The sequence below is a fragment of the Anopheles marshallii genome, chromosome 2 (assembly GCF_943734725.1).
Source record: "Anopheles marshallii chromosome 2, idAnoMarsDA_429_01, whole genome shotgun sequence".
Lineage (NCBI taxonomy): Eukaryota > Metazoa > Arthropoda > Insecta > Diptera > Culicidae > Anopheles > Anopheles marshallii.
The window spans coordinates 60893919-60905649 of record NC_071326.1 but is presented as its reverse complement, the minus strand read 5'-3'; the positions used below and the strand labels follow the sequence as shown (position 1 = coordinate 60905649).

Sequence of the window (11731 nt, the reverse complement as noted above, 5' to 3'; positions counted from 1 at the left end):
ATGGATGGTCGAGGCCATAAGGAGCTGTTGGCAGTTCCTGGGACATGGATCCAGGGAACTAGTAAAGGAAAGACGTATGTTATGTGGCCAAATTGTCGACAGAAGGATCGCCTAAACGAGCTTCTGGAAAACGAAGGAAGTGTTCCTACCAATTCTTGTGAAAGAATTATGTGTAAAGTGAAGCGCGAATATATTTCTACATACGCCGAAACGGACAGCATAATTCAGAATATGTGTATGGTTTCAACAACAGATTCAAGTGAAGTGAATTTGAACTCGCAGAACAAAAATCGCAAGAAAAATTCTCGTGCAAAATTTAATGCGAATTTTCAAGCAATGCTTGCACCAGATGATAGAATTGAAGAATGTAATTTCAATGATTCAATTGAATACTTAGAGAGCGACTATATGGAAGAAGAAACTCAAGCACCAGCAAAAGAATATGATCTTCAATCGCAAGTTTTTCACAACGATCGAAACGACAGATTTGAAAATGCCTTCTCCACTATCATGAAGAAAATTGAATTTCTAACTAACGAAAGTGTTAATGCAAATCTCGATCGTTTGGATAGGCTAGAAAACGCAGTATGTACTATTTCAGCCAAACTAGACATACTAACGGACAAAACAATAGTTCCAACAACTTTGCGCCGTGTGAAAAACAACATAGGGTTCGAAATGATTACCAAAGAACAAGAATTAGGCATGTTTGAAAGCAATTTAAATGATGTTAAATATTTTAATGAAATTTCTGCTTGGTTGGAAGACAATATTTTTGAAAACACTCCCGAGAACCGTATGATAGAAATTTTAGACTTGCTTTTTTCTAAACAATTTTTACCAAAATGCAGTTGGACAGGTATTAGTAAGGGTGGAGAAAAGCTGTCAATGATGACGTATAGAAATATTCTCGAAGTAGTGAGAGTTCATGGTAGCACGAGCGATGTTTCAATAACAAAAAAAGATATAGCGCGGTTTTTTATGAAAAAATTGAAAAATGCGGCAAAACGAGCTGCAACTAAAGGTTTACGTAAAAGCACACAGCATAAATTTAATTAACGCACATTTTTAGAATTCAACTTTATACTACATGAAACATGTTACATGAAAATCACAATGTCATTTGATTATCTTAACGTATGTATTACAGGAATAAAAACAAACTCTCCAGATTTTTTAGTTTCTATGGCTATCATCTTACATTTAATATCTGTGAAATGTATTACCTCTTCTGTGCTTAGGATTGCAGAGGTGTTTGCTACATAAATATTCAAGGAAGATGATTTAATTGGATAATCAAAAAAGTTCCACTGCACATGAATTTTTCTACCATAAAATTTATGTGTATGAGGCGATTTGGAATACATTTTAGAAAACCTTACAATTTTGTTATATTTAGTTAAAATCCAACCATCACGGCGATTGTCTTGCATTTTAAAATTCATGCTATTAGCATCTAGCACTTGCTCTTCGTAGTGATGAAAATCTTCAAGCTCAGACATAAACATGTTTATGTATTTTAAATCGAATTTTACATTTTTAGTTCACTTACCTTTTATTAATGCTCTAGCAGGTGAATCGGCTATTATTGCTCGAAGTTTAATAGAAATGTTGCAGTCTATTACAAATATTCCAGAAACCAATATAATTTTCAATTCGTTTACCAAATCTCTTAAATATTCCTCTGCGTTGCCGGGTTTTGAGGCACCACAAAAAACACCAACTATCATGGGAGGAATGTTTGGCATTTCGTGAAAATTTATAAGAATAGGCCAAAACTGTGTAGTAGAGCTTCTATGTAATGGTAATCCATCAACGAAAATATTCAAGGATAACTCTTGATACGGTGGTCTTTTTTTTCTGAAAAAAAGAAGGATGAACACAAGTAACAATTGACACCTAGCTTGTGGACAAAGGGGGTATGAAAAGTGTAGAAACCTGAAGTCGGGGGTAAATGGTGTGTTAAAATCACCAAACTTTGTGGCTGACCGGTGGAGGAAGAAAGACAGAACATAGAAAGAAAGAGAAAGAACGAGAAATGATGCGATGACAGTATGAAACTGTAAACATAAACAAATCGACACCATCAAGCTACCAGCAAGTGTTCTGAGTTCTATTCTTTTTAGCGATCTGTTTTTAAACAATTGTAGAAAATGGAAAACGTGAGACGTGTGAAGAAAAGTGGAATGCTCAGTAAGCTGGCCAAGAAAATAAGGGAAGAGTGCGAACGTGAATGGGAGGCAGAAAACCAACCAGGAACCAGCGGACGCCAAGATACGCAAACAGGTAGGTAATCTAAAAGACGCCGGAAATACTTTTATCTGATCTGATCTGATTGTCTGGCTTGAAATATTCGTGTAGTTTCTCTATGGTTGTGACTAGTTAGTGTTCTGCATAAAACAGATCTGTGTTTTTCATCGTTGAACCAGCGATTTTCTTCAATATTCAAATATGTGTTGTGCCTATCTGTAGTGGAAACCCGTTCGTGCGTACATATTCTGTAGATAATGTCTTGGTGTAGATATCCGAGACCAAGATATAACGGTGATGCCTGGGTCATTCGTATTTAACTTATCTACGAATCAACATGTAATGCACTTTTTGCGCATGTAGCTGTACAGCCGAAAGGCTGTATTAACTTAATTACGTATTATGTTTACGTCTCGTGTGTGAAAAACAGCCCGAAAGCTATCTTATGGACTTGGACATAGCATTTATATTACATTCGTGACTCTGTTGTAGTTTTTTGAGTGTAATAAGTGTTTCGTTTTGCTTTTTTTTTAGGGCCTGATCCTTCTGTTCCTGTTGACGATTCTGTGGAGGAGATTTTCTTGGACGACGATATTGGTGTACCAGAGGACGACGAGTATGAGGAAGAATGGCTGGAACAATCTTTTATGGAGAGCGACGAAGAATGGCATACCGCTCTAAACGACTTGTTGGCGATTGTTCGTGAATCTACGGATTATTTTGTTCCGAAAGATTCAAGGACTTTTTTGAAGACGCCCATTGATGTTGGGAAGGCACTTACTACGGCGTCTGGTGGCCAACTTTGGTACGAAGGGATTGAAAAATCTTTGCAGTACCATTTTAGGTAATATTTTGTAATGATAAGCATTTTGGTAGTTACAAACTATACAACATTTATAACTGTTATATTTTTGTTACGTTTCATTTCAGATCTCGCATTCCTGCAGTTAATGAGATTTCAATTAACTTGTTCGTAGATGGTCTTCCACTGCATCAAAGTGGTCCAACTCAGCTATGGCCGATAATGATCCAGCTTCACGAGTTGCCGGAAGTTCCTATCTTGGTGATAGGGACATATTGTGGCATGGGGAAACCAAATAACGTAGAAGAGTATTTGAGACCCCTAGCGACAGATTTGAACCATGTTTTAGAAAACGGAGTTCATATCAACCATACAAAAATATACGTACGCATAAGAGCTTTCATTGCGGATTCCCCAGCTCGAGCATTTATTAAAGGTAAACTATGTGAAACTATGTAACTATGTAAACTAACTATGGTTAGAAACAGTTTAGATTACATGGAACTATGTATATTTTTTATATTTTTAGGAGTTGCTAATTATAATGCTGCTAATGGTTGCATTAAATGTAAAATTGTGGGAAGACGTAGAAATGCCAGAATGACGTTCGAAGGAACAGCAGAAGCAAGGACTGATGCAGAATTTAGAAGTGGACAATATGTTATTGGGCATCAGAAAAGACCAACGCCACTTTTAGACGTTATAGGATTCGATATGGTGAAAACAATAACTGTAGCAGACGATCTGCACATATTACATTTAGGAGTTACGAAGAGGCTTTTAGAAGGTTATGTAGAAGGTAACTTAACGCCAGTTTCTAAATGGACGGTAGGAGAACAAAGGGAAATATCGAATATATTAGTAAGCACTCAATTGCCTGTAGAGATACATAGAGTTATGAGGTCTCTGAAGCATCTGAAGTATTGGAAGGGGTCCGAGTTACGCACTTTTCTCAACCTTATTATTATACCATTGCTTAAAGGACGAATTCACGATGACGAATATCGGCATTTTAAAAAATTATATGTTGCAGTAACGTTGCTGTCTAGTAAGCATTTTGAGCAACATTGGAATTTTGCGGCCGCTCTGTTAGAAAAGTTTGTGCTTGATTTCGGACTTCATTATGATAGATCATACATAAATAGTAATGTACATAACTTGTTACATATAGCTGCTGATGTGCGTGAATTCGGGCCTCTTCACACCTTATCTTCCTATCCCTTTGAAGGAAAATTGCAATTTATAAAAGGTTTAGTTAGGACAGGTCATAGAACGCTAGCACAAGTAGTCAGTAGATTAACCGAACTTAGAGAATTAGAAGCTAGTGTAAATATTGACAACAATATACAATATCCAATAGTGAAGAATAAGAAAAATGAGGCAATATTACATATTAAGTCTAGATTTACGTTAAGAAAAGGTGATAGGAACGGCTGGTTTTTGACAAAAAATGATAAACTAGTTAGATATAGCAACGTCAGAGAAGTATCCGGATCATATGTTATAGAAGGTCAGCAGTTGTTAGAAGCGAAAACAGCATTTAGTGGTCCGATTAATTCAGAAGTTATATTCAATTATGAAGGTAGTGTAGCAAATATTTCCGACGATACGGTTCAAGTTAATTTAAACAATGTAAAAGTAAAACTTGTAGCGATAAGTTTAGATCAGGGTAGTACGTTTCATTTTAGTCCACTTCTAAATACGTTAATGGAATAACTATTGTGGCTCAATATTTCAGAACAATAGTAATAAGAGAAAAGAAGTAATGAAACAATAAATCATTGAAGATCCTCCATGTAATTAAGTGGTTGCGTATAGATTCTATTTTTGTACATTTATTATCAATTCATTAATTATTATAATTCATAAGTATTTCTTCCTGCAGATGAGTACGTATTTAAGTGCATCCGAAAGACTATTCTAATGGTTCTTCTGGATCCTCTTGAGAATATTGCCTTTTTTTAATTTGCTTCCAATGGGATATTTGTGCATGTATTGCGCAGTTTTTTTGAGAAGAACATTTTTATATAGCCGTCGTTTAGCTGTGTCATTTCATTTCCTCCAATAAATTTGAAGGTATTCAAAACACGAGTGTACTGTGACAAACATATTTTGGGTTTTTTTAAGCCTCGTCCTGTCCAACTGCACTTCTTTAAAAAATCCCGTTCGAAAAATAGGTCCAAAGCAAAGTTCAAGCGTCGTTCAATGTCGGTTACTTGCGAAAGCATATGGATAACATGGCAAATAACATCCCCCATACAAGTTGCTTCTTGCAATTCATCGTTAAAACGTATGAGGGCTTCTTCATTGTCAATTTTGTCCATTTGAAAATTACGTGGAGTTGTAAATTCATTTTTGTAAACTTGATTTAAAATCACTTCTACCTTAGGTGATAGTTTCTCCAGCATTTTCAACACAATATCTACCTTCCTTTCTATTCTATCACCTTGTGTGAGTCCTGCATAGAATTTGCTCTGTTCTGAAGTCAGGCTGGTTGGTTTAGGAGGAAGTGGAGGCTTGGTTGATACAACAGGTTTGATGGAAATCGGAGGTCGATATGGCAGAAGGGTTTTGAGAGGAGTTGGAGGTTTGGAAATAATTTTCGGTTTGGGTGGTATTGCAGGCTTATCGGAATGGATTGGTGATGGAGAACCAGGTGATTTGGATGGTAGATAATGAGCATTCTTCAGATTACAAGGGGGCGGGGACACATAGGATACTGATCGGGATGTGAACAATTGTTCAGATCTGCCTGGAGCTATTAACCTATTTTCTAAAACTCTTATAGATGAGCTGGGTTGTGGAGTCGGTACTGGAAAATTGTATTGTTGGGTGTCTGAAATTTTGTTGTTGTTGTTGTCTTCCATTGCCTGAAATACAAAAATGTATCCATCATTATTATTAGGCAGCAGCAGCTATGCTGGCACGACACCCGTATAACCGTGAGGCAAGCATGCGAGTACCACTCAGTATATAAAGAGCCAGTGTTCTACGCTAAATCTACTACCTACCTAGCTTCAAAATTTGTTCACAGAGCCCCGAAGAAAAAAGACGATGCGATGATGATGATTAATGACGCACAACCATACCAGAAAGAAAAGGAGAGGACAACAAATACGTGAAACTGCCGCCACGAGCAGTCCTATGTTGTGATGCAGGAGTAGCGAAGGAAGAAAGAGAGCAAACATCAACATGCAAGAAAAAAAAACAAATAAATTTGAGCGCGCTTTTTTTTCCCTATGACATTCTAAATTCAGAAAGGCTGCTTCACGTTACCTAACGTTTTTGGCCGCCATGACAGTTTTTTTTATCGTTATTTTGAAATTTGACATTTTGCGCGGTACCTTTGCATACATGGTCCAACCATGGCTTAAATAATTTCCTCATAGCTGTTGAGGTGAATTTGGCCGTGGTGAATTGTTACTTGTGAATAAAAACAAGCAAATCTAGTAAAAAACAACTTACGAGAAATAGGTTGAAATGCAATTCTCGATACCGTTGTACCAAAATTGTCCACCATCGATATCTTTAATGCAAGCAGGGGTTCTTTTACTACGAAGCAACGTTCTGGCGTCATTAGGAAGATCACTTGGATGTTTCGTGTTAACTATTTTCGATAGCATGTTAATTGATTGATGAGACTGGTTGGTCGATAAAGCCCAAAATTTTAGGCAATCCTCCATATTCATTTTTTCAAAATCATTTCTTTCTGTTTTGGCTCCTTCATGTCCATCTTGAATCAGAACTTTCCGAAGATTGATAATTCGTATCAAGAACACTGGTTGATGGGCCTAATGAGAAATGTAACCGGTAATCATAACAACACAATTTTCAATCTTTTATTTAATCTGTATGTTGATTAACGAATTGTTAACGAACCTGGGATATCGAATAACTCGCCTTCAACTGAATTTTGGAATAACTCCCGTTAAATCTTATCGCGCTTGCGATAGATTTTGCCCGACTTTTTAATGTGCTGCGAATACATTTTATTGATGTGTACAATTTTCCGAAACAGATAGAGCTGTTTTCCATCTGACAGATGACAATTCAGCCGTGTTCCACCGGGAGCCGTATTTCTTTTAACTTGCCATAAAGTTCCATTGCGAACCACTAACCGACTCCAAACAAGCCCTAGACAGTTGCAAGTTCCATCAAGTGCCGCGTGCTTTTTGACAAACTGCATAGTTCCATCGCGAACCACTAAGCAACCAATAACAAGCCCTGTAATCCCATTGAGTACCGCGTGCGGTTTAAATGGCTACAAGGGTCACAAAAGGTTCGATTTTTAGCTAAGCAACCTGTAAGCAGCGTCACAGTACGATTTCGAAAATTTTGGCTATTTGGGAAGTTCTATTGAATAAAAGTATAATTCTTCTCTTCTTCTCTACTTACAGATCTCTTCTCTTTAAATGCCGCACGATACGAACAACACCATTGAAAGCTCACGCTGATATGACAATACTCAACTGATAACACACCTACACAGTTCTCCCAATAGCCAATATCTCTCAAGATCGATTTTTTTTCGAGTTTCGAATGATATTTTCGTTTCACCTTATTTTTTCTCACTTGCCTGATCCTCACATTCTCGCGAGTCTCACTTCTCTCATCTCATCATATCGCTCTCACGTCTCAGTGATTGAAGATCGGATTTTTGCTTCAATCCGAACCAAAATCCGATCCTGTCAGTTTTGCCCCCTTTTTTCATGCTGTGGGGGGTGACCTTTTTTTGACGTTTTGGTCGAGGGCTGCTAAAAGGTTACTTAAAAGTTCGCGGAACTCCAAGGCTGGTTATCTACTGCAAACGACCTATTTAAAGAACGATCTTTAGCGTTGCCAAATTGGCTGCTTAAGCAAATCTGGCTATTTGGGGAGCAAATCGAAAACCCACATAAGTAGGTCGTTTCAAATGTTCCTCATATTTTTAGCCGCCATAACAGTTTTTTTTTTCGTTATTTTGAAATTTGACAATTTGCGCATTATGCATTTGCATTTTTGCATTTTGCAAGCATGGTCCAACCATGGCTTGAATTTATTCCTCATATCTTTTGTTGAATTGGGCCGTGGTGAATTGTTACTTGTGATAGAATATAATGATTAATTAAATATTTGTAGATAGTTAGAAATTTAAATTTAATAACGTATCATACCATAGTCTGTTTATCTTAACTGTCGAAAAGGAAAATGTCAAAAAATAAACGGTCAACGCGGTCATTCGTGATTGTAAGCTCGTGCGAAGCACACCTTCCGTTAAAATCTTAAGTAATTACATATTGTTTATTGAAAATAAAAACATCGACCAAATTTGTATGTAGTTTTAGGGAGCTTTACCGTAGTTCGGAGCCCTTCGTTTATTCCTCCTTCCTCCTTTGTTGGGTCTTAGCCACTCTTCGGTCCTCCTTGGGGTTGCAGCGAGATGTTCGTCGGTTGACGGGGAAACGATTACTACTTTTCGTTCGGACATGCCACCGCTTTTATACTGTGCTGGCCATGTGTCGAACTTTCCTGTCTCCTTACAATTCGTGTTTTATCCTGTTTGTTTTTTGTTTGTTCGCCTATTCTTTCGTTCCTCTATCCTTTGTTCTAGTCTTGGTGATTCTCCTACAAACAAGGATCTTATTGTTCTTTTTCGCACACGGTAGCTGTCTTGCACCATATGTTATCCAATTAACAATTTTGTTCGTTTTCCCTATTTAACCCTAGACGGCGCTTCTCTGTGTCCTGGCTATTTGCCTTGGACGCCACACAGTCTTTTCACGAGTTACGCGAATGATGCGTGCCAGAGAAATTGGCGTAACTTGAATTTTCACGTAACTCGGATTCCCTTCAAAATATCGTTTATAGTTAAAATTCAGTGATCGATATCTTCTTTCCACGTTACATTAATATGAAGCACATTAGTAATTGATATTTCTACGTTTATTTCAACAATTAAAGTAAATTTTTACCAAAATGAATGTGTTATATATCAAAATGTAACGTATTTTTGAGAAAATTTGAATTTTGACAAATGCAAATTCACATTCCACATACAAAATTACACGAATTGTCAAATTTTTAGGATTAGCGTTTCTAGAATTCACGTAACTCTACAAACAAAATCGCGGAGGTGCTACAAAAAATCTTTAACCATTTGTTAAAATGAAAATCGTTACCTTGTATCCGATTGTAGAGTTGACGGCGAAGAAAGTTTTTATGAAATTTGGTTTTCTGGGTAAATTGTTTGTTGGGTCACTCGAAATGACATAAAATGCCCGTTGGGACAGTTGCGATTTCGAGTTTTCGATTCAAAACGATATTTTTAATTTCAGGTTGTTTGGCAGCCTTGTACAATTGCGAATTGCGAAAAATTGAATGTGTGACTGTGTGTGTAAAAGCGAAGAAGCTGTTTCACCATACAAAATGGCGCGAGTCGAGCATGACAGTGAAAAAGTGAGCTTGCTGTGTGATTTATCAAGGGGGTGTGCGAGACTTGTAGTTTTTCTACACGCAGTGTTTGTGAAATTGTGATGTGATTGTTAGGGGAAATCGTTCGGCGATTAAATAAGGTGGCAATGTATTTCATTATTTTTAAAGATTATGTTATTGCCTTAACACGTTGGTGCCTTAACGACCCTATGGGTCCGGCATTTTGCTTTCCTATGGACCCGCGTCGAGCCCATCGGACCGACAATGCAACTTTGCTAGGGTTTTTCTAAAGACCGATAACATAATGATCATGCAAACACTGTTGGTCCAGTGAATTTTTGTTCAGCACGTTCAATTCCGTGTCAAAAATAGCATTAGCTACCGTGGGGCCGCTGCCAAAGCATACTTGGCTTTTTGTACAGCATATCACCCTTTTCAGGATGATACGGCTAGGCGGTAACAATTCACTTCTCCCAAATTTGGGTGATGCGACGCTGAACGTGTTAAATTTCAATGAAAAAATACCGAAATAATAGATGGCTTTGTGTTGATTTTTGCTTGCTTTTCGGTACTGTTCGTTTATTTGTGGCGTTCTTTTTTTGTAGCATGTCTGAACGTGCATACACCGTCCGTCAGCTGGTTGCAACAAATTGTGGACGAACGAAAAGTAGTGCGTAATCGGCCATGGTGCTCAACGTGTTAGGCCGTCTTTTCTGTGGGATGCGTATGTATTAATGTTATGGTTGAATATCATTCCAGGATATTTCCCCCATGCGTGCATTTTACAGAGTTACGATATTAAATGATACAATATGGAATAAGCGTAAGTAGGATTAATGTTTTACGAGTCGTTTTGGACGTTCTGCAAACTGAAAATAATATAATTCATTGTAGGGTTCGAAGAATGAAGTAAGTAAATTCATGCAGATGGTTCCGGTGATGTGCAGTGAGTACAACAAATCTTGTTTATTAATTCACATGTTATGAATATGTAAGTATACTCCGATTGACACGGTTGATTGGCTTTAATAACTATTCGAATTACGTTTGATGCACGTAGCCGATCGGAGCCCCGCATATGAAAATGTATTTTACAGTGCAGATAAAACCTCTTTTTGGGATAATTAATTTTCGTTTAATTCTTAATTTTAATTCTTTTTCATTAAAAAGAATGATTTACTTGTATTTAATTATCGATAGAACGGTCGTGTTGTAGATCTCACAAGCTATACGAAGTATCAAGTACTTTAACAAGGTAAATTATTGCGGCTTGGGGACACTACAGAACCGGTTCTTCGTTCTTTGTTCAAATGAAACTAATGGACTATATATTGAAATATTGCTGTGCATTATTGTGTTAGATGTATAATACGCGGATGGCTTCAAATTACAATTAATAGTCGTGCTTCAAGTAAAAACATTTAAGTGTATATGTTGCGTTTCCTAGCAGAATTATTTGGGTTATTAAATTTATCTTGAAATTCTTTGCGGGGCACAGTTTTGTTCCAAGGAGTTCAACAGCGTACTTCTGCTACTATGTGTATAGTTGAAAAATTTCTTCGATATCGTTTGTGTGCAGACTGAGTTCTAAGTAAAAAAAGACCAAAGTGAAGGCTTAACATTGTTAAACGTGTCGATAGGTATTTATTTGCACATACTGCGAAAAAATTTGCATACATTTTTCATGGTTGCATGTTTTCGTTGAAGGACATGGAAATGGAAATAGAAGAACTAGTTCCAACCATTGAACAGGGAGCAGCCACGTTAATGCTACTATTACTAGAAGAGGAAGAGGAAGAGGAAGAGGAACAATCCCGGGAGGAGGACACCGGTTCGTGCTGTACAACTGATTTGTTTTTAGAGAGGGAAGATGTGTGGAGCCAGTTGTTCCAGACAATCGATGGGGAAGGCCCGAACAACCGGTACAACGGCTTCCTTAGGCTCAACCGTGAGGAGCTTTGTATCTCCGATCGTGCAGGAAGTTTGTGAACACATTATACACGACCTAAAGGAATATGTGAAGGTATTTTAAACGTTCCTTATAACATGGTCTGTCGTATGGCAAGATCGTGAATCGAATACTTTTCGATTGGTCCTACAATATACAAGTCTGTTTGATAAGCTACGAGGATTATCAAAATCAAGGAACCAGTCTAAAGAGCAATGGCAGGCCAAAACACATCCCTCCACTTAAGGGTTACTGTCAAAGGTCCAAGGCCTCTAGTACTTTTGCAGGACCTCATGCAACCCAGTTTAGTTCACGTACTA

The 11731-nt window shown here is 37.5% G+C and overlaps 2 protein-coding genes across 2 annotated transcripts; both read left to right on the top strand.

Moving 5' to 3' along the window:
- On the top strand, positions 1 to 1059 carry LOC128718307 (uncharacterized). The gene is made up of 2 exons (XM_053811943.1): positions 1 to 74; positions 486 to 1059. The coding sequence occupies exons 1-2, from the start codon at positions 1 to 3 to the stop codon at positions 1057 to 1059; spliced, it is 648 nt and encodes a 215-aa protein (XP_053667918.1).
- Positions 1060 to 2153: 1094 nt separating this feature from the next.
- Positions 2154 to 11452, top strand: LOC128718306 (uncharacterized). Its single transcript, XM_053811942.1, has 5 exons — positions 2154 to 2286; positions 2785 to 3094; positions 3181 to 3488; positions 3582 to 4669; positions 11171 to 11452. Exons 1-5 carry the CDS (start codon positions 2154 to 2156, stop codon positions 11450 to 11452), a joined length of 2121 nt encoding a protein of 706 aa, XP_053667917.1.
- Positions 11453 to 11731: the final 279 nt, after the last annotated feature.